The sequence below is a fragment of the Strigops habroptila genome, chromosome 1, assembly GCF_004027225.2.
Source record: "Strigops habroptila isolate Jane chromosome 1, bStrHab1.2.pri, whole genome shotgun sequence".
Taxonomy (NCBI): Eukaryota; Metazoa; Chordata; class Aves; order Psittaciformes; family Psittacidae; genus Strigops; species Strigops habroptila.
In genome coordinates, this window is record NC_044277.2 from 115,276,673 (window position 1) to 115,303,992 (window position 27,320).

General features: G+C 42.7%; 1 protein-coding gene across 7 annotated transcripts in view; it reads left to right on the forward strand.

Moving 5' to 3' along the window:
- Positions 1-500: 500 nt before the first annotated feature.
- ARHGAP21 (Rho GTPase activating protein 21) overlaps positions 501-27,320 on the forward strand; it is a 111,323-nt gene continuing 84,503 nt past the window's right edge. For 2 of the 7 annotated variants that reach the window (XM_030482052.1, XM_032919864.1), the window contains exon 1: positions 1,713-2,553. In XM_030482052.1, coding sequence (XP_030337912.1) covers positions 2,473-2,553 — 81 coding nt within the window. In that variant the 5' untranslated portion in view covers positions 1,713-2,472. Of the gene's footprint in view, positions 788-861; positions 973-1,093; positions 1,392-1,637; positions 1,669-1,712; positions 2,554-27,320 lie in introns of those variants that run through there. The other 5 variants (XM_030482012.2, XM_030482003.1, XM_030482032.1 and 2 more) reach the window with 5 other exon arrangements.

Here is a 27,320-nt window from a genome sequence, read left to right on the forward strand (position 1 = left end):
GTCAAATCAGCACTTGGACTGACTTTTCCTCCAGCTACTGGATGCAAGCTCTTTCCCCAGTTCTCTGGATACCAGTATTCATACCTGCTGCCAACACGAGTTGCTGAGGGGTAACCAGGCCAGTCACCTCTTTTCAGAGATCACTTAAGAGTAGCATAGTAAAAAAACTCACCACAACCCAAAACATGACTAGTTTGAGCCCACAAACAAGACACGACCTTTCATTTCCCAAAGATCTTTACCATTTCTTATAAATGCTTTGCTCTTCTCCTTTCCCTTTCACAGGGACCTCACTTGTCCAGCCTCTATGCTGAAAATAACCCTTTAAGGAAAAAAAAATAAAAACACCACACACTGTGACGATATATGAAGTATAGAAAATGGTTTTATTTAACACCTTAAGAAGACAACAAAACCAAGCTCCCCCCACACCGAAGAGTGGTCTCAGGACTCCGGCCTGGCCCCATCCCAGAGCCCCCTGAGGGGCGGCCGCTACCGCCGCCGGGCGAGCCCTCACGAAGCCAGGTGCGGGTCAGAGACGGCGAGAGGACCACCGAGTTCTGCGTTGGGGCGGAACACCAGGCTGGTCCTGTGTGAACCACCCCCCGAAAGCGCGGGAGAGGGGGGGCAGAAAACGCCGACGCCTCCGCCTCGGGCGGGCTGGCGGCGGACGGAGGCCGGTGGCGGGGTGCGGGCCCGGCGGGGCTCTGCGCTCCCGGGCCGCAGGGCGGGTGCCCTGGAAGGCAGCCGGGAGCCAGTTCCTGCCCTCGCGGTGTCGTCTGAGAAGGTGGGTGGATTTTTGGAGGGAACAGCAACCGCCAGCCTGGAGGCGGGGGAAGGGGACGGGGACGGGCTCCCCACCCGCCGAGGCAGCGGGAGGCGATAGCGCCGGGAACGCCTCATCGCCGCCGCGAGGCTGAGGGGCCGGAGACCCCCGGGCTGCCGAGTAAGAGGCGGGCAGCTGGAGGGCCGGTGAGGCAGCGCCGCCCGCCGCGGGGTCGCGCTGCCGGCCCGGGGTCGGCGGGCTGAGGGAAAGGGGGGTGTTGCCGCCCTGGCTCCTGTCAGGGCGGGGACCACCGCGAGGCGCTGGGGCGGACCCGGGGCCTTCCCGGGGCTGGTGGCGGTGGTGTAACGGGACGGGGGAAGAGGCGACCCGTGCTCTGGCGCTGGGGCCGCGGACGACGAGAGGTGCCGCGCTGGCCCGCCGAGAGGTCGCGGCCAGTGGCGCGGAGAAGGTTCCGCCGCGCAAAACCCCGCGCCTTCAGCAGGGCGCTGGCTGAAGCTCCTCAGCGCACCCACGGCTCCCCCTCACGCCGAGCCCGGGCCGGGGCTGGAGCCGGAGCGCAGCGAGCGAGCCGCCGCCTGCGGCGGTGGGCGAGGCCGGTGCCCAGGTAGTCGGGGGAGCGCGGCGGGCGCAGCTGGCGCGGCGCGATGGCCCCCAGCGCCGAGACGCCCTAATTGGCGGCGGCGGAGCTGGCAGCGGGGGGGGCAGGGTAGGGCCGGCCCGGAGCGGGCGCCTGCTGCCGCGTTCGGGGCGAAACGGCGCGTCTGTGCGGAGAGAGGCGGGAGGCCCGAGGGAGGGGTGGCGGGCGGGGCGTGGGGCGCGGTGGTCTGATCGCGAACGGCTCCGGCTACGTAGACGAGGGGAGGGAGCCGGCTGGGAGCGGGGTAGGCTCGTGTGGGAAACAAAAGCCCGGCTCTGCCGAGCGAGGGTTTCGGCCTCGCTGCTGCAGGGAGGGCTCTTTTGTTGCCGCTTCCCAACCGGCGTTTGTGCGTTCCCGCCGCCCCCCGCCCGGTCACGCCACTGGTTACGGCAGGGACGAGGACCGCGAACGGGCGGCGGCTTCCGCCCGGCCCGGTGAACGAGCGGCCCGTTGGCTGCCAGCCCCGTACTCCACCAGTTGATCAAAGTTCGGCCGGGCCAAGGCGAGGAGCGATCGGCCTGCCGTCCCCGGCAGCCACGGCTCCTCTCCCTCCCTTCCTCCGCGGCCCGGGGCAGCGCTCCCCCGTCGCCGCTCCCTCCGGCGGCACGAAAGCCTGTGTGTAGCGAAGTAGGAGGGAGCGGGCGCCTCCCGCTTCTCCCCGCCTGCCCTCTCCTCCCCGCGGCTGGGGCTCTGGATAGGAGGAGCCGGAGGAAGAGGAAGATGACGAGCGGGCGCAATTAGCCTAACAAGGGACGGGTGCCGGAGGAGGCGGCAGCGTCCCCGCGCCGAGGACTGACACATCTGCTCTCTCTCTCTTCTCCAGCCATGAAGGCAGAAGCCGGGGAGCGCAGCTGAAGCCCAGGGTCGTCCCGGCGCGCTTCCCTATGGCAGCTGCGTGAAGGGACCGAGCCCCCCTCCCCCGGCGGCGGGGCTGGCCTCGTCGCCTCGGGTGTGCGCGAGCGGCTCTGCTTCCCCCCCTCCTCTCCCTTCGCTTCCCCGATGTCGGCTCCAGAGGATTTGCTCCTCCTTTGTAACCGGGAATGAAATAATGGCGACCCGGTGGGCAGCGGGGCCACCCGGCGGAGATGGAGACAACGAGCCTCCCCCGGGCGGCGGCAGCGGCGGCCAGGTATGAGCAGCGGGGGCGGGCGGGGCGCGGGCTGCGCGTACGCGGCGGGCAGGGCAGGGCCGGGCCGGGCGGCCGCCTCCCGCCGCGGGGAACGGCTTGGCTGGAGCGGGCTTAATGGCCGCCCCCTCTCTCCCTCCCTTTCTCCCTCCCGCTCTCTTCCTGCCCACCCGTCCGGGAGTTGCTGGGAGTTGAACGCTGGGAGTGGTGCGGGCGTGCGGCTCCCCGGCAGCTGTAGGACCGGCTGCTGCCCCGGCCGAGGGCTCCCCTCGTAGTCGGGGCATCGCTCCCGGGCCGGGGGAAGGGGGGGGGGGGGGCGCCTCCGCTGCCGTGCGGCGCGGGCGGCGGCTCCGCTTCCCGCCCTGCGGAACGGCCGCCGTCCTCGCTCTCGGGGCGGCGGTTTCCGTGGGGTCGCCCCTTTTGCCCCTCGAGCCCCCCACGCTCCCAGCCCCGCGGTCAGATCGCGGCGTGTCGCCCCACGCTCAGCCCCCATGCGGCCTCCCGACGCTTGTCCGCCCCGTCCCTGCGCTGTCCCCGAGGGACGGCACTGGGGTACGGCTTCGTCGTCCCCGTCCCCCACCTCCCCGTTCCACTCGAACCGTGGTGCTTTTCAGTAGAAATAAGGGCCTGGCCTCTGCCTCCTTGTAGCCAGTACTTGCCACCCTCTTGTCTGTACCCGAAGGGTTATATTAAACGTATTTCTGTCCGTACCATTTGTTGCTGGAGCGGTCGTCTGTGTGTTTAGTTTAAAAACTTCATAGCATGCCCTATGGTGGCACCACTGCATGTTTGGACTCGCTACACAGAGTTTTTAACACAGAACCGTGCCTGACGCTTCCTTCTGTGCTCCCTGTTAATAGTGATAAATGTCTGCGAAACAACTATAATCTCAAATCCAACGAAATATATCTAACAGCTTCAGTGGACTTGTTCTGAGATCTGTTCTAAGCTTTAGTTACAAAGACAAACTTGCTCTTGTATTTATCAAAGTTAGGGCATGTTTTGTCAAAGACAGAAAACTGTCTTAAATCTTTGTAGGGCTGTGAAATGGATGCCCTTTATATGGGTGCCCCCCTTTTGTTTGTGGCAGCTGATACATAGTAGAGTGATTTTTAAATCTACAGAACTGACAAAAAAGTAAAGTGTGGGTTGTTTTTGGTTTGTTGGGGGGTTTATTTATTTATTTTTTTAGGACATCAGGTTTTAGTTTAGTGCTATCCTCAATTCACCCTTTTGCCTTGGTTTAAAAGTGGCACATATGGTTTCATAAGATACAGTCTCTTAAAGCAGGTAGGTTAGGTGAGGACAACATGTGAATCTTAATATCATCTGCTTTCTTACTTAACATTTAAGACTGTGGTCAATTATGATTCTTAATTTGTATGTAGATTTAAGCATGCATTATTCTTATTGATGTCCTTTTTAAAAACGTGGCTGAAAGCAAGGCCATTTTGGGAGAACCTGTCATTTAATACAGTTCAAATAATGTGGGAAGAGGGAGGAAACCACATGTCTAAGTGTAAAAAATCCTGATTTTTAATTCTGTCATATTGAGACTGCTGGTCTTTTGGCACTGGCACTTGTCATAATCCACGTATCCCTACTGTGGTAAGCCCTAACAAGGCCTGTGGCGCTTTTGGAGATCGTCGTGTTAAAGCTAATTGGGGACTACTAATAAGTGTGGAATTGCAAAATGGACTGCTCAGCCTGTTGTTTTGCCTGATACTTACATGTCGCAGTTACATTTTAACTGCTAGAAAACATGCACTTACACTGGTGATTGCCTTAATCACAGCAGGCCTGACATAATCTTTGCTTGAACATAGATATCCCTCATGCCTAAGCAAGGTTGCAGTGCTATCTTAGAACTTTAGTATGCATATTGCTGCATAGCTTAAAGTTCAGTGTACTGTCTTATAACTTTTTTCATAGATTGGTGTAAAATGCCAAGAGAGAGTGAGAGTTTGTGATGTGGGATCTGCTGTCTCAGTTCAGTTGGTGGGACAGTTACTGTGTACACTGTTTGTGCTATATATGTGAACAAATCCCTTTAACAGAAGTCTGTCTTGTATTGAACAGTAAGAACTGCTTTTCTCTTGGAGAAAAAAAACCAAAAGTAGAAAATACCTTTAATGAGACACAATTACTATATAGAAGGGATTTGAAGTTTGCAAAAAATCACTGCAGTTGCAGGCTTTTATAGTGTGTGCTCATACTGACATGCAAGGTATTAGCAGTTTTGGGAAATGATTTATGGTTTTGGGATGCTGTATCCCATATGGTGCTTGTTTTGTAATGCAGTATGAACTGATCTACATTTAGTGTTTAGCTGTAGACCTATATGCACAGCAGGTTGTCATGAGGAAGACTCCAGGCATAGCTGGTGCTCATCACTGGCAAGGGAGTTGCAACAGAAATTAGGATTTTCAGCCAGTTAAAGATTTTGGAAATGTACAGCTATAATCATCAAGATTTGATCAAATACTGTAAAACTTGCCCTCTGGCTTTAAGCACAATGGTCAGTCAAAGGGAATTTCTGATTGAGAAGTTAATTCTTCTGTGTGTCTCTGCATACAGAGGTAGGAGAACCAAGGACAGATTTGACTCCCTTAGGTAACACATATGGTGGTTGACAATTGTGTTTTTGTTTTGAATGCTTGTCTACTCTGATATTATGTTCCATTTGGTCATGCCTTGCTGTGGTTTCTATTTTTATTTTCACTTAATTTTTTTTGTTCTCCCTTTGACACTGTACCTGGTGGTCAGTCTCACTTCAGAGCCCCTTCACTGAAACTATTGTTGAGAACAAAGATTCCGCATTCAGGCTTGCAGGCTCCCGTCTGAACATACAGCGCCTGTTCAAAGGGACAGATCATGTATTCTGGGCTCCTGGGGGAGCTGGCAGAGAGGGCCAGAGACTCTTAAGGCTGTTCGCCATTCTGTTTGAAATCTGACACACATTTGCAAATGGGTGCAAGAATTGCTGAGCTTATGTTCATAAGGACAGATAAGTGGGAGCGTGTTCTTTCTGGCTTTTAGATTAATAGGCATATACTATCTCTGTTTCGTCAGGTTGTAGCAGTGTTTTGCTGGAGTGATTAAGCCCTGCTGAGGTACAGGCAGTACTGCTTCAGTCACAACATCCCATCTACAGGCTTGTCCAGATTTGAGGCTGGAACTGGCTTCATCTTTAGTGCAGTTTTAATCTCCCTTCCTCTGTCTGGAAAGGCACAACAAAAAGTGGGGTTTTCTTTTGTTCTCCTATTCCCACTATATTGTGTTTACTTTAAAAGAATTGCTAAGTCTGTGGTATAGTTTACTCTTAACCTGTATTAAAATTACATTCAAAATGTTCAATGTAGGATGAAAAAATATTAACCACAGCATGTGTGGTTTTGGAAGTCAAATTTTTACTGTAAACAATAGTTTCCTCAGTTTATGAATACTAAAAGTACTTTATCAAATAAGTCTGTTAAAAGTGTTCGATATTTGTCTGTTGGATCTCGTCAGAGCACACATACTTTTAGGTATTTATTGGAAGTTTCTAATACCTTGCTGCAAATTTGCATTAAGAGTGTGGGCTTGGGGTTTCGGTTTTGTGGGATTTTATTTTTTTTTTTTTTTTGCTTAGCAGCTGAGTTGTTAGGAATCTCTGAAGACAGTCAACTATTCCTGAGAGTTTCTGTATTTGGCAATAATTAGGAAACACATTTCCAAAGATTTCTGTGAAAGAAAAGTCAGAGGTTATTTTGTACTTGTGTTGTAACCACAAATACTCGATTTCAGAAGAGGGGAGAAAAAAGATTTTCGCTCATACACCTTATCAGAGAGAGCAAACTGCGTAAACTGAAGAGAAGCCTGTGCTGGAAGGGTCAGGAACCAGAGAAGGGCAATGATGACACTAAAAATAGAAAATGATTGTCGTTCTTGCTAACAATAATTAATAGATCGCTTACTATTTTAACAACCCGGTTGGGATGACATTGGTAAACTTCGAGTGGTGACTCCCAGGTGCTATGTCTCTCTGCTAGAGGGATACGGGCACTGAAGGGGAGGATTTTGATCCTTTATGTAAATATGATTTTAATGTAAATATGCCTGTAAACATGTAAACTGTTGTGGAACTCTGTGGTTGGATATTGAAGCTTTTCTTATGCCTGCTGCTTAAGGCTGTAAGGTTTACCCATAACATTAAGAAAAATCCAAGTTGGGGAAATGCATTTGTAAGATTCTGTGTCAAACAATACACAATACCAGAACTAGTCATTAGAAGTGTATATTCCTTATGGTGATAGAGAATTCTGCACAACCCTTTCATCAAGGGAGAATAAATTCACTATAAATACCAGCATTACCAGGAGTTGTGGTTGTAACTATTCAAAATGCTTGAGTCAAATCCTGCTTAATCATGTGAGCATAACACTGACTTCTGCTCTCATTTATGCTGGAGTAAGCCTAAGATAATTTGAAAGGACATGGACCTCTTCCATGAAGTAATGCTAAGTATTTGATAAGTGACAAAGCAGCAAATAATTCCTGCAAGAAAAGGAAGGGATCTGCCTTCAAATGTAACTGCACCTGGTGGGTTTTAAAGTGGCTTTTTGCTTCCCAAAAATACACCTTTGTTGATGGTACCACTTTGATAAGTGTCGGGGGGAGGGAGGGAACCAACCCAAAACCAAAGCAACAGTTTTTGTAAGAGAATCCTGATGGACAGAAGAATATCTTGAACTGGGTCAGTACAAAATAATTGCACTTACTGCATGCAATATATGCATTATAAGAGTGAATTTACAGTCATAGAATAGTGTAAGTTACATCAAGGCACTGAGTTGACTTTTCCTTGTATAAGCTATTTTTAATAGTTTTTATTCTAATACTTCAGATGTATTATTTCTAGTCTGTTGTATTTACTTGCTTGCAGAAAAAAAAGCAATTGAGAGAACAGTTGAGGAAGAGAAAGCATTTCATCTTGTGCACTGTATGTATGTGTGATCTTGTCCCTCTTGTGATCTTGTCCCTCTTGAATGTATGAAAACATGTTTCTGTAGATGGATGACCAAACTAGCTCAGCAGAACAGTATGGGCTCTGAAAAGAGTCAAAGCTGGTCTTTTTTATTTTTTATAATAATCTTGTGAATACATACATCTGTTGCTGTGTAGATGGTGATTAGAATATAAATGTGTGCAACCTGCGAGCCTTATTAAAAGAAAACCTCTCTATATCTCTTCCTAAGGAATTGAATGTAGCAGAGTTAGACTGTCTAACATGTCAGGAATATATACGGATGCTTTGTAACTAGCATGTTTGTTTTTTTTTATCTGATAACTGGAAGAAAACCAAATGTTTTCTAGCATTGGGGTTGTGTGTTACTCTTCCTTGCAGTTGTTTGTGTATTAAATTGCATAGGATAGGAAGCAGATATAAAAAAATTAGGAAATGATGTTAAATGAAAACAGATTTATTTCCTGTTGTTAACAGGGGTCATTGTTTTTAAAAAGCATGAGTTAGCTGTAGTATAAATGGTGAGGCTTTTAAATTGGTGTTGAAACAGTCTGAATTGCCAGCAGTCCAGAAATCAGTCTGATGAGCTGTTAGGTATAACTCCATGGTTGTGGAAGGCGTCAGAGCCTATGATCTCATCAGTTCCTTGAATATGGGGCCTTGCTACAGAGGAAGTGTTTGTCTGCCTCCCATAGTAGATAATATATGTATATATACTAAATAATATGTTGTGCTGAGTATAGTAGGTAAACAGTGGATGAGAGTTACGCTGTCGGGTCAGATTGGTGGATGAATGGGGATCATCAAAGCACATCATGCTTTGGCTGTTTACAGAATGTAGATTAATGTAAGTGCGGTGCATTTCTTCTGTCCAAGTCCTTCTTAAGTCCTGTTATTTTTAATATTTTTGTGAAGACACTTCCATGGTACTTTTTTCCCATCACCTAGTACTAGGTACATTCAGTAGAAGTGCAGCTGATGGGTGGGAACAGTGATGCCAAACATGCTTTGACTGTGTTCATATCAGAGGCTCAACGCATCTTCCAAACCTGAAAGTGCCTAGTCTTACAGTTGCAAGGTGGAATAAGCTGTTTTATGTATACAATTCTTACATACATAAAGGTCATTTGATATGACGGCTTTCTCTGTTATGTTTCTTTTCTGTTCCTTTTCTAAAAGAGGTTGAAATGCATTTTTCCTTTTCTCCGGTTACATGGGAACTCCAGCTACTCCCTGAATTGTTGTTTGCCGTCTTTTGTTAGAAACGGTGAAATAATTTTCTGAATTTTCTGAATGTTCTATTGTTGCTGTTATATTTGAAGAGAACTCTTCTAGGGATGTGATACTAGAGTTTAGAGATTGGATCACTTGGTAATAGGAAAGTAAAAACTAGGCACAGCTGTATGCTTTGTTCTCTGAATCTCTTTATACTGAGGGGCTAGAACTACTGCATCTTTCTGAAGTGGTGTATCCTATTATTGTTTTGTATCTCATTAGTGAATTGTGTTCAGCAAGAAATGCGGCTGCTTTGTATTTTCTGTTCTTGATTTTTGCATTGAAAATGTGTAGTTTAGAAAGTATTTGTGAGTGAAGTAGCACTGGGAGCTGTTGCTGCAGCTCTGAACAGCATGATGTTTGAGAGTGCCTGGTACAAATCATGTTAATAAATATTTGACACTGGGCATGAGAGGTTCTGTGTGGGCATTCTGGAAAACAACAAACAGCTGTTTAGGTTTTGACTCTGGCTTGCAGCCATGAGCATACACCTTTGGGAGTTTAGGTAGTAGGCTTATTTTTGTTCTGAATTTCTTTATTTCCATTTGCCAGCAGCTGCTGCTTTGCTGAGAGTAAATGAGGTGCCTCCTTAGAGGACATGGCTAATTACAGATTGGCTGTTGGTGGAGGGGTGCGCTTTGAGATAGACATTTTCTTTTATGTGTGTGTCATTTGCATAATGTGTTAGGACACACAGTATGGACTGCATTAAGCACTAGCAAATACTCTGTAGGGAATAATCTTGCCCTGGTATCACTGAGCTGGCTGGATGAAATAATCTTATTTTAAATTTTGAGGTTTATGCTTTGTTTGTTTTGTTTTCTTAGAGGGCCAGGGAAAAGAAATCAAATGGAAAGCTATAAATTTTATTGAGGAGAGAGGTTTTAAACACTTCTGAGTAACAGTTGCAGTTTGTACAAATCAATTGAAAAGAGAAACCTGAGCCTGTTTCTGAAGTGATTTTTTTTTTTTTTTCCCTATTAGCTACTAGAAATGGTACAGTGTCATTCTACTTATATCTATGTATATTTCTTTGTATACTTTAATGGAGTACTATTTCTTACTGAAACTTAATTACAAATGACCCACCTTTTAAAAAGACTGTATTTTATTCTCTTTTAGTGTTTCATCTAAATATATGGGGGTTTTATGTTACAGAGCTGATAAGAGCATAAAAGAATGAATGCTCCTATAATTAAAAAAAAAGCTACCAAAAAAAAAAATCAAAGTTTCTTAAACTCCTTTAATGTCAGTGTTGAACACATAGGTCTTCTCTACTTCAGGTATCTTCCTTTTTAGTCTAAGTGTGAGGGCAGAAAAAGCTAAAATAAAAATATGTTCTTGTGGTGCGCTTCATGGTGCACTTGTGGTGCAGTTTAACACTTTGAGGTGAATAGTTGTCTTGGGTACTACCTGCTCTGACCATGGGATGAACTAAAAAAGCATCTTTAAGTTCTCAGAAATCCCTTCCAGCTCATTTGGCTTGTGACAGATAGACATGGTCTACCCAGTGATACATTCGTGGTATTAAAGTGAACTTCTCAATTTTGAGAACTAAAACTGAGCTCAGCCTACAACTTGTTGCATTTTTGTGTTGGAAAACTTCACATGGAGAGACATTGTTCAAAAGCTAGTTTGTGGAGCTAAAGTCATGTGGATTTTAAAGCCATGAGATGGTTCCAGTTATTTTTGAGGAATATGCAACATTTTAACTTGTCCAAGGTCTGCCCTGTTGTAATGGAACATGGAAGTGATTGATTTCCTAAGAAACTTGACTGATACTTAAATACAATTCTTTAATTAAAGTCTATTAAACGCTTTAGATGTGTTTAAGGTCATATGTCCTGAGTTTTATAATGTTTTAAAGAGAGTTCAGCTGCTGCTGGTGGGGGTATGCAGAACTGCAAGAGTTGAGAACCAGAATGTTTTGTTTCATCCAGCAAAAGAAGCAGCAGATCAAGTATGCACACCTCAAGCAGGTGGCTCTTACTACCTGTAGGTTCTGGCCTGGTTTTGGAAGATAAAGATCTGGTTAGGGTTATCTCTGAAAGGAATGCTGCAGTTTTTGTGTAACAAGCTGCCCCATTGCAGCTCATGTTTGTTATTGTTGCTGTGCTTTTCTTCTCAGCTCTCCAATTTTGATGCAATTTTAATAGGGAACCTGTGACTCTGGTGAAAAGTATTCCCATGTGTAGCCACAAACATTTCTTATTCATCAATGGCTGTAAAATCTGACTTGTTCCTTCTTGCATGCATTTTAAAATTTTATTATCCTCAATCGCCATGGTAAAAGGTGAGTAAGTAAACTTTGCCCAGAGTAATCAATTTCCATGGCAATTTTACAGGCCTTCTGCTGCATTCTGTGTACTTACGCTGTTTTCATATGGGTCTGTCTGAATACAGTCTCCCATTTTCTATTCTATTTTTTGAAAATTACATTGGAGAAGTTGTTTTGGAGCTGTTCCTTTCTCAAGGAAGAAGTGGCTTCTGTACTGCTCTTGTACTAAAGTAAGCCATTTTGCCAGATTAACATTAACATGAACGTTCAAAGAGTGAAACAAGTTTATGTGAATAGTCTTCAATGTTTCTTGCAATCTGTGCATCTGAATCAGATGCTTGAGTAACTGAGTAGCCATGAATAGTTTGGCAAGCTGGTGTGCTGATCCTCATGTCATGCAGGTAATCTTACAAGCTCGTTAATTGCATCTCTTGTTAGCATTTTATTTTTGGTTAAAAGTAGTATTACTGCTTTTGAAAAATACTGCATACCTGACCAGAGTGGTCCTTGTAGCCCTGTTTGTGGAACAAAGGATTTTTCTGTATGCAAGTGTTACAAAACATGATGTCGTATAATGGATGCAGGCCAATACTGGTAGCATTTTGTAGCCCATGCCCTTTAGGTGTTGTTTCTCATGTCGTCTTTGTAGATGGTTTTGAGTAATTTTCTCTGTTTGCACTGTGACGGAGAATATGATTCAACTCTGTATCTAAATAGGTCTGATAGCTTTCTACTGTTTTCATGAGTTAAATGGCAATGGAGAGGTAAAGTGCTTATTTTTCTGTCTTCCTTTCTACAGATTTCTTGCTTGCCTATTCAGGCTAAGTGAAGACGAATTGTCTGTGAAGAAATGCAGAAGGACCTTGTGATGTTCAGCACTAGTTGATAAAAAAATAAAATAAAACTTAGTATGCATAAATGTCAAGTAATATGTCACACACAAAATACTGAGAGCTAATGATTAACTAGGAGCCCATGGGTGAGGTCTTAAGAGTTGCGATAGGTAACTCTAAGGATTAAACAGCAGGTTAATGCTCAGTGTTGGTCAAAAAAGCAAATTGTCATCCATTTCCTAATAATTTTGAACAGCTCATGTTCTCTGTCATGCATCAATGTATAAATCTGTAGTGTACTTGGAGCTGGTGTGTCTAGGTCTAATTCTGTCCCTTCATTTTTCCCCATCTCAGAAACAGTAAAGTAGAGCCAGAAAAGTCTCAGAGAAAAGGTGACTGTGGTAACTGAATATATGGAGTTGTTTCTGTACCAAAACCAAGTAAGGAAGCTAGGAATTGGCAATACAGGAAAGAGGAGGCTGTGAAGATGGAGAAATGATTTTGAGATGGGGTAGCTTTCTCCATCTAACTTCTGCACGTAGCTTTTTACTATCTAAGAACTATGGGGTGTCATATGGGCATGGTGGAGTGAGAAAAAGCAAAAGGAGATTGTGCTTTGCGTAAAAGTTAATTAAGCTTGTTACTCTGCACCATAGTATTTTGGAAGCTAAAAGTATGTGTGTAAACTGAAGGATAACCTAGATTTGTTTTTGGAAGAGCAATACAGAGTTACTAAATACCCTTGTAGTGGCATGAATTACAAATTTGTGAATAATTGAAGCTGGGAGGATATTCTAGTGATGCTTGCTTTTGTGTTCTTTCCTAAATATCTGCAACTATGCATTATGTCTGCAACTATGCATTATGCAACTATGCTGTTGAAGATGAGCTAGGTGGATGTTTGATCTGATCTACAGGTGTTGGTATATTTTATAATGCAGATTTCATGACAGTTCGTCAGTATTCCTCCTGCTTTCAGGAAGTTCTGTACTAGGCCTGCTGAAAGGCAGCAGCTGTCTGTGATCAGGAACAGGAAATGCAGTTTTTCAAATGTTCAGGACTTGGACCTATTTTTGCTTCAGAAGTTTCAGGCTAGATATCAAACTTAGCGTTTTGTTTTTCTCACTTTTGTAGAAGTTGCTATTCTTGCTGTATCACATAGGTCTCGTGTTCTCCAGTTTTGATAAGTTAAAATGAAATGCACAGTTACCTGCTTTTGAATTCATCTCATCTCCTCCTCCATCTCCCTTACCAGTTGAAGGAGAAGGCAAGGTGATTGTGTGGCTTGGACGCAGAACTTACATATGCTGTTGTAATTCTCATTTCCTTTCTACTTGTTTGCAATTAAGCAAGTACTTTTTTGTCTGTTGAATTCTTTTCTGCATTACTTCTTCTAGTGGACTGCATTATATTGCAAGGCTTTATTCTTAATTCCAAGTCTAGCAAATACAGCAGCAGCAAACCCAGTAAATCCCTAAGAACCAGTGGAAAACTTTTCTTCTTCTGTGGTGAATGATGCTACTGGGTCTTTTGTTTGCTGTAGAATACTTGCTCCTCTCCCACTTCAGTTCTGTGGTAGCAGCTTAAGAAAAGGAAATGGCACTTTGAGGGGCTATATTGCAAGCTAGGTAGCTTCAAAGACTGCTGAATGGGATTGAGTGGTGTACAAATAGGGAAAGTACTGGAGGGAGAAGCTCTACCTGGCAAAAAGGAACTTCTTCCCTTTGCCAATCCTGAAATCAGTTATCGAGATAGTTTAAGAAGTTAAAAAAAAAAAAAAAAAAAGGTAACCTTTTACCTAAAGAGCTGTGAAATGAGGTGGCCACAAAATAATTTTGCTGAGTTGGGGTTTTTTGTCTTTTGTGGGTGGGCAGACCAGCAACCCACACCCCCAAAACCTATTTTTAAAGCTAGATTAAAATGTTAAAAGGCATCTGTGGCTAAGATGGTTTCTGCTCTTGTAATCAGTGATTCATGACTGAGAAACTAAATTCTTTAAGGTAAGTGAGTAGAGACATTGGTAATATTAGACAGCTACTCAGCAAGGCGTGTTCAGAGTAAACAATTCTCACTGGTGAGTTTGTACGTAGAGAATCATTTTTTCCTCATTTCATTTCATTTGGGGAGTTGTACAAACTTATGGAAAAATCTTGCATTCAGTTTGAGACTTACTATGTGGAATTCAGTGATGCCTGTTTTTCACACTACCTGGTGTGAGTTTGTTTTGAAAATGATCCCCCCCCAAGTCTATCAGCATCTTGACCTTTATCCATTCTATGGCCAGTTGTCAGTGTCTTAAATTATGGATGATGCAACATTGGTCAGTGATGTAATGGTTGTCTGTAGGCTTCCCTGCAGCTCGCAATGGGAACCTGAAGTTTGGAAACAGAATTTTATCTGTGTATTATGTTTTGTGTCTGCTTTGAGGGAGGTGAAGCACAAACACCACAATCATCTCTGTCTCATTTTTGGATAGTGCCAGAAGGGTGAATCATGTTTTAGTGTGTGTGGGGGTTGATTGTGGTTTTGGGTTGTTTTTTTGGGTTTTGCATATGTGGTGGTATTTTTTTAATTTTTTTTTTTTCTCCCAGGCCGTTAATGCCAGCAGATGAATTGAGGGGAAGGCATTATGTGTGAGATTAAGAACAGGATTTGTGGGAGTGACTTGACCTTAAGTTCAGTTGATGCTGTGGTCACTTCCTTCACTTGGATAATCTGCCCTTGTGGATTTCTGTTTGCTGCTTAGGACTCAGGATACCATGAGCTTTCATTCTTGGAAGGTGCTTGTAGTCTTCCCTACTTTTGTAAGTGAGAAAGTAGCCTTTTCGACCCATGAGGAGAAAGTGGTGGTTCTTTATCCCATGGTGCAGTTCTTTTCTGTGGAACTTGGTTTCTTTCTTGTAGAGACTCTTGTTGTTTGGGAAAGGAACAGGAGTAGTTGCATTTTAGTCATTTGCAATGACTCACTACAGAAGGATCTTCCAATTAATTCTTAGCCCTTAAGAAGACCTTTCTGGATAGTTGTATTTTCTTTCACAAGCCTGTTTTTTCACTGTTACCTTATTTTACATATTGCTACTACAAAAATGGTACTGTTCCATTATGCTATTTTGTACTTTGAGTTCTATCCAGTTGGTTCCCAGAAGTATCATTGTATGATGTATTGCTTAAAATGATTGTAGTCTAGACTGTTTTTTTTCCTTTAACTGTTCAGTGCAGATTTAGCATAGATGATTTCAGAAATTATACGTGTGTAGGAAGACATTTTGTGATGGCATATGTTAATAAAAGTTGGGTTTTTTTATAATTGGGGGAAAAAAAGTATTCGCAGTCTAATTTAAAATGCTGAAATAGGTAGTTATGTAGGGGCAATGGCTGTAAACTGTCAGAGAGTAGATGTGGGTTAGATGTTATGAAGAAGCTCTTCACCGTGAGGGTGGTGAGGCACTGGCAGAGGTTGTACAGAGAAGCTGTGGCTGCCCCATCCCTGGCAGTGTTCAAGGCCAGGCTGGATGGGGCTTGGAGCAGCCTGGTCTAATGGAAGGTGACCCTGCCTGTGGCACAGGGATGGAACTGGATGAGCTTTAACGTCCCTTCCAACCCAAACCAGCCTGTGATTCTATGAAATGGTGGGAAAATGACATTGTTCCTACTTCATAAAATAACCTGCCTAAGTCCTTTCAGCTGAAGATTCTCGTGGATTTCAGCAGGCTTTGGATCAGCAGTTCTAATAAATGAGCTTTCAAAAGTGTACCGGTTGTGCTTATTCTATTACTGTTCTTTAACGCTCACCACTTTTTGTATTATGTGCTAGAATATAAGTAAAGAACTTGCATCATATACTTTCTGCAAACCTTTTGGAGGAATCGGTGCCAGGTTTAAGCATGGATACCCCAAGCAATTAAAATTTTCTTTAAGTATTAGAGTGAAAAGCCTCCCAGTGCAAGTTCTGCTTCTTTTTATAATGCAAGACTATAGGTAATATCTAAAACATGGCATGGTGTTACATATGAAGTCACAAAAAATGAAAATATGAGGAATGCTGTAAAAAATAGCAGTATTTTTAAGTTAATTAAACACACCGTGGAAGTAGATGTGTTTGTTTCAGGAACGAGAAGTTGATACTTCTCTATCTCAGCCAAATTGGAGGGGGTGGGGAGAGAGAAGAGAATCTTGCCTCTTTAAAGGAATTCTGGGAAGAATCAGGACTGCTTTTTTGAATGTCTGCAGCTTGAAAGAGTTGTAGATACTTTTCCAAAAACAGGCAAAAAAAGACTTCTTGCTGTAAACATAGTACAGATTGTGAATTTATAAACTGTAAATTTAATCTAAAATGAAATAAAATATCTTGAGCGTCTTTCCATAGTGTGTCATGGACTGAAGTATAATTATACTTCATCTAGTGTCTCCTTCCAGCATTAACAAAGTCTGTGTATTTTAACAGAATTACCTCTTCCTAGCTTTTTTTACTACTTTATGAAACTAAGATTCTAATCTTGGCTGAGTAAAGCTTATAGAAGCCTTATGTGTGAAGGGCATATGTATGTCACCTGGAAATAACAGAGTGGTTAAATGTACTGCCTAAGCACTAGGCTGGGAAGTGTTAAGAACATACTAAAGCTTTGTTAAGAAACACTGCCTTAAGGGGTGTTCATTGCAGTTGAATTTTATCCGTCCTTTGGCTGTGTGATTCTTTTGCAGCTCTTTGTGGGCAGCTGTGAATATTTGAAGCATTTTCTTTCTTTTTCTGCCTCCTGTTGGGCTTTAGATAATGAGGTAGGTTAATGTGAAATTTCTCCTTATTAAAGAACATAATTATACATTTGGTAAGTAGATTTTTGTATACCCTAAACTTGAAAGTAAGAGGCAGTGAGAAGACTGCCCCCAATGGCAAAATACAGGGATCAGCTGATACATGATAACTGGTTGTGGCACATAGAAAAGGCTTTTCTGTAGTAATCACAGGATTTCATGTGGAGCCCGGAAACCACTGCTACCTGCTGCAATTAGTCTTTGGTATTAGATCTTTCTATGACTCAAGAGTTTCTGGCTCTCTGAGGTCAATACTGGGGTGAATTTGTTCTTCTGTTTCTTCCTTTCTTCCCTATACACATGTCATTATATGTTGTCATTGTAGAGCCTAAAAGTGGTTGCTGAAGCCGGAAGTTTGAGAAAAGGATGATAGTTGTATGAATAACATAGTTTCCGTAAAATTAGATGGGTACAGCGGAGGAGGAATTGATACACCTTTACACTTGCCTTAAAGGCTTATGCATGTTTACTGCCAGACTATATTGGACATGAACAGTTAGGGAATATTAGGGATTTGAGCTAGAATGTAATACTGTGCCAAAAACCAGCCTGAACCAAATTTGTCCGCAGCAACTATTTGTGTAGCTGCTGTACGATGCATTCTCACCATTGAAAATAATGCATGAAGTTAAAAGCAGTTTTCACAGAATCAGTGAGTCATTGAGGTTGGAAGGTACTTCTGGAGATCGTTTAGTTCAACCACCTGGAGCAGGCCACCCAGAAGTGTCCAGGCTGGTTTTGACTCAGAGGATGGAGACTCAGCAGCTTCTCTGAGCAATCTGTTCCGGTGTTTGATCAGGCTATGACAAAAGGGTTTTCTTATGTTTAAATGGGATTTCCTCTATTTCTGTTTGTGTCCATTGGCTTTTGTAATTGCATTTTTGGTACAGCTTAGTCTGGCACCTTATTCTTTACCTCTCCTCCATTTGTACACACGGATAAGTTTCTGCCCTGTCCCTCAAGCCTCTCCAGGCTAAAATGTTCCCAGCTCTCTCAGCTTTTCCTCATGTGAGATGTGCTCCAGTCCTTTACTCACTCATCTTTATGGCCCCTCACTGGACTTGCTTTAGTATGTCCATGTCTGTCCTATACTGGGGACCAAAGAACTGGACATACCACTCCAGGTGTGATCTCTCCAGTGCCGCATAGAAGGGAAGGGTCCCCTCCTTCAACCTGCTGTCCTTTGCTTTATGGAGTCCAGCAGCCTGCAGATGATACAAAACTGGAAACTTGCTGAGGGTGTACTCTGCCCAATTATCCAAGTCATCAGTGAAGAGGTTAGTTTTGGTTCCAGTATTGATCTCTGGGGGTACACCACCAGTGGCTGTCCTCCATCTGGAGCTCTTGCTGTTGGTCATAACCCTTTCAGCCAGGCAATTCAACCAGATTCCAGTAGAGTTCACTGTCCGTTTATCTAGCCCATACTGCATAAGCTTGTCCATAAGGGATATTATGTCTCTTCCCAGATGGAAATCCAGGTTGGCGTTGGCTGTCCTAAACCCATCACTGCATGCTCAGACAGGATCTCTGTTCCTCCTGGATCATCTGAGTCTTGCTTGCAGTGCTCGTATGCTGCTTCTTTATATTTGAGTTCAGTCAGAAGCTCCTTGCAGGTCTCCTGCCACCTTTGCTTGATTTTCTGCACACTGGTATGAACCATTCATGAGCTTGGAGGAGGAAGTCCACTAAAATCAACAAGCTCTCCTGGACCCCTCTTCTGTCCAGGACAGTCTCCTGTGGGATTCTTTCAAGCTGATTCCTGAACAGTCTGGTTCTTCTTAAGTCTAGGGCTGCGGTGCTGCTGTTTGGTTTTGTTCCCTTCTCTCAGGATCCTGAACTCCACCGTTCATGGTCACCATAGCCAAGGTTGCCCCTGAACTTTACACCCTCAACAATTCTTCCTTGTCTGTAAATATGAGGTCCAGCAGATTGCCTCTTCCTTTTCGGAACTTCAGTCACCTGTGTCAGGAAGTAACTGTCAGCACATTCCAGAAACCTACTGGATTGCCTGTGTCTTGCTGTGATGTTAATAAAATTATAGTATTTTTATTAAATACACTTTTTGTGCATACTTTCTGAATTGGTTTTGTACAGGGTGTAAAATAGGAACTACCCTCACAGGCTCTTGACCAGGAACTTGTACAGGAAAGATAAATGCAGAGAAGAGTTTCATTAGAGGGTTAATCTGTTTCATCATACAATAAAATTTAAACGCCAGGATATAAAATTGGCCTTTAAAAAAAAAAGGGGGGGGGGGGGCAAAAGGGTTTGGTAAAGGACTATTCAGTAAAACTGAAACAACAGCTTGCATTCCTACTTTTAAGTAGCTTTTGATGGATAGACCACTTAGTGGATAGGGAACTGGCTGGATGGTCCCACCCAGGGAGTTGTGGTCAACGGCTCGATGTCCAAGCGGAGACCGCTGACAAGTGGCGTTCCTCAGGGGTTGGTATTGGGACTGGTGCTGTTTAACATCTTTGTTGGAGATGTGGGCAGCAGGATCGAGCACGCCCTCAGCGAGTTTGCTGATGGCAAGCTGTGTGGTATGGTCAACATGCTGGAGGGAAGGGATGCCATCCAGAGGGACCCGGACAGGCTCGAGAGGTGGGCCAGTGCCAACCTCATGAAGTTCAACCAAGCCAAGTGCAAGGTCCTGTACCTGGGTCGAGGAAATCTGAAGTACATAAAAAGGCTGGGTGGCGAATGGATTGAGAGCAGCCCTGAGGAAAAAGACTTGGGGCTGTTGGTTGGCAAGAAGCTCAGGATGAGCCCAGAAGGCTAACTGTATGCTGGGCTTCATCAAAAGAAGCAGGACCAGCAGTTTGAGGGAGGTGATTCTCCCTCTCTGCTCTGAGCTCGTGAGATCCCACCTGCAGTCCTGTATTCAGCTCTGGGCCCCCACCACAAGAAGGACTTGGATCTGCTTGAGTGAGTTCAGAGGAGGGCACAAAGATGAGACTGGAGCTTCTCTGCTATAAAGACAGGCTGAGAGAGCTGGACTTGTTCAGGCCAGAGAGGAGAAGGCTCCTGGGAGACCTTAGAGCAGCTTCCAGTGCCTAAAGGGGCCTACAAGGAATCTGGAGGGGGACTTTTTACATTGTTATGTAGTGATAGGACAAGGGGAAATGGCTTTAAGCTGACAAGAGGGGAGATTTATGTTAGATACTAGGAAGTAATTCTTTACTGTGAGAGTGGTGAGGCACTAGAACAGGTTGCCCACAGAAGTTGCAGCTGCCCCATTCCTGGAAGTGTTCAAGGCCAGGTTGAACAGGACTTTGAGCAACCTGGTCTAGTGGAGGGTGTCCCTCCCGTGGCAGGGGGTTGGAACTAGATGGTTCTTTTAGTTACTGTTTTATGTCCATTGCATACTCAAAATCTGGTTGAAAATAATTTGTACGTTTTGCCATCTTCATGTGTTGCTGCACGTTAATGGTGTGCTTTATTGTATCGTTTGATACACAGTACTTCTGTGCAAACACCTCTTCTTCTTGATCTTGGAATTTCTGCCATTCAATCTCAAATGGCAGTGTGGTGATTTATTGAAGTAATCTCTCACTGGAAAGATTAGGAAAGTTAGAAAATGCATTGTTCTTTTACAGAGGTAGTAAAAAAAAATGAAAACAGGACCCTCCAGGAGAGAGCCACTTTTCTAGTACCAGGTATTTATGCGCAGTCCTATTACGGTCACTTATGTAATGAAGAGCTTGGCATGTGTGTAGTAGAGTTTGTGATTGATAGGTCACAGTGTGTGTACTCACAGTGGGACAAGACTGGTAAAAGACATTGCTAATATATACTGTGAAGGTAATATGACACTAAGTGGTTTGGTTTTTTTTGTAAAGGATTAAGACCTGCTGTTGACTGAAAGAAGGTTGTGATGATACAAGGCAGACTTTCTGCTCAAACATAAGCAATTATCAATTTGTTTCACTTGACTTACTGTTTGTTCTATAGTCAAGCTGTATGTAGTCTTCTGCTAATAAACCTCCTGTTTGTTTCTTGGTTTCTGCTACTGTGTCCGGTTATGGTTTTTTCCCTGCATTCAACGCATTCAGCTGTGCATGTTTTTTTTAATTTCTTTTGAATGTTGGAGTTTTCAATAACTTGTTTTGTAGGATTTTTTTGGCTGTAATATTAATACTTCCCTGAGCACTGACAGAAATCTGATACCAGATACATCATGATTGATTTAGGATTTGCTTGTTAAATTGGTATGTTTTTCTTGAAACAGTACTTTTGTTAGGCTTCACTGACACATTAATTTCAGGCCTTGAATATAGCTCTTACAGACTGACTAGAACTTTTTGATAGCATTTTGCCTGGTGTGTTCTTTCACATACAGAAAATGTGTTGGTGAGTGAACAGCTTTCTCGTTTGTAGAATTATACTGGTTCAGGTGGTTTTATGTGCTTTTGCTTGGTTTATGCGCCTGGATTTCTGGGTTTGGTTGTTTGATTCAGTCTTCAATCATTAGGAGTTTCTTTGAGATTGTAAGTGCTCATGTATTTATTTCATAACTGCTAGGAGCGTTTAAGTGTGGGATTTTTTACCTTTTTTCATTTGTTTTGCATCGTAGTCCTGAACTTTTCAGTTAAAAAATAAAATATAAAAAATCTTTGACTCTTAACTCTATCCGGCTTTTGCAGAAAGGGCACCTGTTAGCCTAAAATGAGGACATCTTAATGTCCTCTCTCACCTTAGTCATCCTGTCTTCTTCCTAAGGAACCATAACTTCCTTCATTGTTGGGGTTTCTTTCCATTATTTAGTGCGTGGTAAAGACTTTCTCTTTCAGTGGGTCTGTTTTAAGGATGAAGGTGTTTCAGGGATAAGAAAAAGAAAAAACAACAGATGATTCATCTTGATCTTAAGCCTGGCTAAAGAACTTCAGTGTGATGACTGAAGAGGAGATGGCTTTTCATCATCCATCATGAGTTTTGACTAGGGTGATGATTAGGTCAAACTTACAGTTCCTCTTTATCACCTCACTTCAGAGGATAAAGTTTTGGTAAGGAAAATGAGAAGAAAATCGGCATCAGGTTAACTTTATTAGGAGCTATCTTGCCTGTGTGGCTGCTGTATTAATTAACTTTTTGCAGGAACAGTGCTCGAGTAAAGTGAAGGTACAGGTCTGGTTTCTAGAGGTTTCTTTCTTGGCTTATCCTTATGTTGGGGAATTCCAGAAATTGTATTTTAAAATAAGATCTTGGAATCCCATTGTGTTTTTTCTCATCATGCTTTAACTCCATACTGTAAATCGTTCTGTCGAGATCTTGGGAATAACGAGTAGGAAAAATGGATCTGAGATGAGCATGCTTCTGAGACTGATAAACCTTGATGCTAATGATGGAGTTATGATTTAGGCCATCGTACCACAGATGTGATGCTATGCTTGTCCTTCATTTATTAGTGAGATTACTTCAATGAATGCTATTACTGGTTTCAAAATAGTGTTAAAGCTACGTGTATATTTGTGTACAATATTTTTAAGCTAAGAAAAGTGAGATTTTGTACAATTTTCTCCTATCTAGAAAGTTGACAGGAAAACAGAATTATTCAGTTGAGTTAGTCCTTGCTTCTAGAATTAGTTTCAGATTAGGCTTTTTATTTATTTTTAGGAATTGAACAAAGATCACTAACGCTCAGAAACCGGTTTCCTCTGCTCCCTAGGGACCCCTCTGCTCCTCTGAGGCCTTGCTGTGTTTCTGGTGATGTTCTTAGCAGTCTCTTGCTGAAGTGGTTCCCTGAAGGGTCAAGCAAGTAGACTGTTAGGTTAGCCAAGCCCACTTGCTTATCATTAGTTTTTGGGGTTTTTTATGCTGATGAATGTTAACATGCTAATATGAGCAAGCTTCTGTTTTTTAAGATGCTGCCTACTTTGACACTTCCTACATTGAGGGAATATATAGCATTCTGTTTGTCTTACCTTTCAGAGGATGCACTGACTTTTTTTTTTTCTTCTGTGAGTTTTGGAAGGATGAATTGTGCCACCAGCATAGTGAGGTTTAAATGTATAATTCTAAGCGACACATTATTACTAAGAGCTACTTAGATACTATCTCTGCGGAGCTACATGTGTTGAGTCTGTGGTTTTTTGCAATCAGTGTATTTCCCTTTAGTGGTAACCACTAAAAACTACCCTGGGTTCACAGTGTAATTGAAATTTTGAGGCCAGAGGGTGAAGCCATCGACTTCCTCCATAAATGCGAGAGCGCAGTGCTTCTAGTTGAGGAAAAGCAGGTCTTTACCAGTGCTACAGTGGTATTTTGCATACTGTTCGTTTTTGTCATAAGAGGTTTCTTTTATCCTGTGGTTAAGAAATAAAAAGGTTTTAAATTCCAGTGTAAGAAAAAATTAAGTATCATGTCAAGTCTCTTTCATGGCACAGGTAATTGCCTGTTACATACAGGCAAATTCAGACACCTGGCTTCTGTGCTTTTGATCGTTAAGGCACACATTACAGCAGTGCTTAATTTTACACAGTTCTTTTCACATTCTGTCTAAAAATAGGTTCAGTTGTCTGAACTCTAGAAATAAGTGGGATTTTGGATGTACTCCTTTCTTCAGCATAATATGTTGCTGCTTTTAGCATCTACCTGGGCTGTACTTGGCTATTTTGAATTTCCTTACTAGGTGCTTAGCTGAGCACTAGATGCTGAGATAGGAACCTCAGCTCCTCATATTGTAAATGCCACTCCCAGAGCTGTGCCCCATAAAGTGAAGTGCAACACCACCTTTGCTGTGCCTGTGTTTTTTGAATTTGAGCATTTGCTGTCTAGAAAAGCATGTCTTCTTCAGCTCTTTTGCTATTTTTTCTTACATACGGAAAATGAGAAGAGCAGATTTTAACCTATTGGAAAATGAATGTTGGTCAGAAAAAAATAGTTGATTGTTCTGCCTGTACTCGTATAATTTTTTTGATGAGAATATGGCTGTAGGCCTTTTCTGACTTAATCATTTTCAGTTTCTATCTTTTGGGGTTTTTTTCTAAGGAATTCACATGAAGATTATAGGATTGAAATGTATTAAAAGCACTAGCCTACAGTTCTGGAAGTTTCTTTTATACTTCTGATGAGAAGATCATGATCTCTGCATTTCTGTAGGACAATCTGAGAATGATGATCCTATAGGATTATGGAGAAAGTTTGAATGGAGTAGCAAATTGGTTTATTGTGAAAAAAAAAAAAAAAGCCTGTGGAATGTAGCTTGCGCAGTAACAACTGCATGATGAAGAAGCAGAAGGCCATACGGTTGAAAATGCAGGGCCTGTGTTCTTCAGGCAAAAGACGTGGTGGGAAGCAAGTGATGTAATGGATTGCAGAATTCTTGAATATGATCTCTTTTGTGCATGCCATCAGTCTGCCCATCTGTTAGCTCTTCTGCACTTGCTATTGAGCTCATGGGCTGATTTTGGTCAAATTTCAAGGCAGGAAAAAGGTCTCGGAGATAATGAAGTGCCTGGAAGTTTGGAGCAACTCGATAGCTAGGTGTAGGAGCAGCCCATGTTAACGCTTCACACAGAAGGTGAGATGGGGAATGCTGGTGGCCAGTCAGCACATGCATGACTGCTGTCTGGCCGAAAAACCTCATTCTTTCCTTGATAGAGGATCTGATGGGAGGAAAGGTGATGAGGGGGAGATATGAGATGTATGAGACCGAAGTCAGTTCTACTACTCATGTAGCAACTTGATAGGTTTGTTTCTAAAATAAACCTTAAGCTGCCTTAGAATTCCAAAGCTTGCTAGAAAATACGTTAACTTCTTAAGTCTATTTTCTTCCAAGTCAGTCCACCTTTGGATGAACGAAGGTTTTAGTGAAAAGGGGGAAACTTGCACAATGGTGGGGAAGAGCTTTGATCAAATGCACATATTTTATACAACAAAAGATACTGGAAGTGATTAAAGTTAGCTTCAGAATATGTCAGATGACTGTTTTGATAACACTGCAAAACCGGGCTTGGTCTACATGGAAAAAGTGATGGAGAAACTGAAGGAAAATTTTGATTTTTTAATTTCTTCCAATTGCCTAAATTGCCTGGGGAGATTCCTAGATGGGTAATGTTTATAGAGCTTAATGTTTGGGTTCTTTTTTTAAAAGTAACGACTAGGGTTTGAAAATTATATGCTCTGAAAACACAGCATATAGAAGCAAGGTTATAGGGTCTAAACTAAAATTTTATTTGTAAAATTGACATGTGGAGGACAGGAGTGTTTGATTTTTCTGTTTGTTTGTTTGTCTGAGGTACCTCAGCTTCATCTGAAGGGTTTTATGATGATGAAGTCCATCAAAATTTGTGCCTCTGGCACTTTGCAACTTATTCAAATTTGGGGCAGTCAAAAGAGAAAGCTAGACATAACAGTCACCAAGCTGTATTAGTTAACAAGCTGTTTTTGTTTAACTCTTCTTCACTTGGGAGTGACAAGTGGTGATACTTGTTTCTCTGCTGTGTTCTGTAGCTAGAGTGTGATAGGAGTTCTCTGTACTGTGTTATGTTGACTGTAATCAATACAACAAACTGTCTGACAGCTTTGGAAATCTAACCTGTAGTAGCTTTATTTGGTAGCATATGTTAGCTACTATATTTACACTTTATCCCCCTACAAAGGAAAAGTGGAAGTGCAGATGTGAAGAATGTTGTTCATTAGTAATCTGATGTCTTAGAATCTGTCGCCTGTCCATAGATCTACAGGAAAAAATGTGCTAACGAATGACTCTTGTTTCCTCCTTGGCAAGTTGTAGATTTCAAGTCAGTGGTATTCTCTGAAGGGCCCTCTTTTTATATATTCCCTATCTATAGAGTTGTAATTTTAAAATGTCATGTTTTTAAAATTGGCTTGAAAGTAGGAGTGCTGCTGTAGTATTTCAGAAGAGTTTGACTTCAAACTGCAGCAAATGATTCAGTGTTAATAATGCTTCCAAGTGGCACCTTTCTCCGTAGCATTTGCAAAACATTAAAGATGTGCGAGTTCTACTCAAGCTTTAAATTTCTGAGACCACAGGTGGGAACAGGAGAGTGGCATTTGGAAAGGCTCCGATGAAGAGTACTTTGAGGTCTCTTTTGGTGTGGTGGTGAAGTGGTCAAGGAGAGTGTTCAGCATGCATGGGCCTCGCCCACTGGGGTGTAACTGCCTTCAAGGAGTTTGCTGTAAGAGCTTGGAGCTCCTGCTGCTATGGAAAACCTAGTGAGGTATTGAGGAATATATCTACCAACTGCATATAATGTTCACATACAACCTTTTTTTTCTAGGGTTTTTAGGACACGTGTACCATGACTCTGACCATTACCTGAATTTCAAAAGAGCTATTCTAAAACAAATGTAATATTTTCATTCTGAAATCTAACGCTTCGAAGAACTAGAGCTCAGTGTGAAATTGTGTACCTGTGTTTGAGTCTTTCTGACCCATGGGTTCTTCCTTGTTGGAATGGAATTAGAATGGGCATGTAATGTCTTTTCCTTCTAGATGTGAAAATGATGTATGCTTAATCATTATAGCTTTAAAATTCCAGTCTCTTCTGCCTTTCTTATGTTTGTTTTTTCACATGATTATGTTTGGATCAATGAAGGAATTTAAAATGATAGGATTCTGTAAAGATACAGGGAAAGGTAAGACAGTGGATAAATAGTGCAAAAATACCTTGTGAACTAAGATAACATCATTAAAACCAGGGCTCTGATAGTGCAGATGGCAAAGCGTAAAATTACAGAGATTGACTACCTGCAAGGGTAAGTTATCATATAACATGAACATGTTTTTGCTACTCCAGTACCACTGTGTACAGTATGTCTTCTAGGGATTTACATGTAATCTAGGCACAAGTAGTGATGTAGTTTATAGCTGTTGTTTTTCTGAGGACGGACTAAGCGGTGGGGGTACATTAAGGTAGCAATAAGCATTGCAGTATTTTTTTCATGTTTTGGTTGGACTTGGAAAAATTACCATGGAAAGAAAGTTCAAATTAAGTTTTGTTGCATTTCCTTTTGGAGTGGAGTTGCTCCACTCCAAAATATTGTAAAATACACGTGAATAGCACTTACGTGACTTAAAATGCATTTAGCAAATACACTTGTTTTCAGTTTTTCTTGGGTTTGCTTTTTCATTCTCTGTTGACATGTGAAACTGAGGATAGTGAGAATAAGTGAACACTGAAACAAAACTGATAGAGTAATGTGGGCACTGGGTTAGACAAATTCCATGGGAGCATGTTGTCATCCAGGAACTTGCAGGTGGAAACCAAGTGATCTGCTCTTGTGAGACATTGAGCTGTAGGTGGTAGTGAGGAGGGCTTGAGAGAACTTCCTTGTTCTCATGAGTTTGATCTCATTAACACCATAAATGTTCCAGAAGTGCTTAATGGTATCACAGAAGTGTACTTTGCATGACAGAACATACAGCTTGTATTTCTTATTCCTTCCCCACTGAATTTGGATGTGCATTTCTTAAATGGAACTGTGGTAGAGAAGCTTGCTTCCAGTTTCTAAAGATTGACAGCTGCCTTACTAGAGTTCAGTTTGGGGACTCATATCCTATTTTTTCTCCAGTATATTAATTTTTGTGGAATAACATACA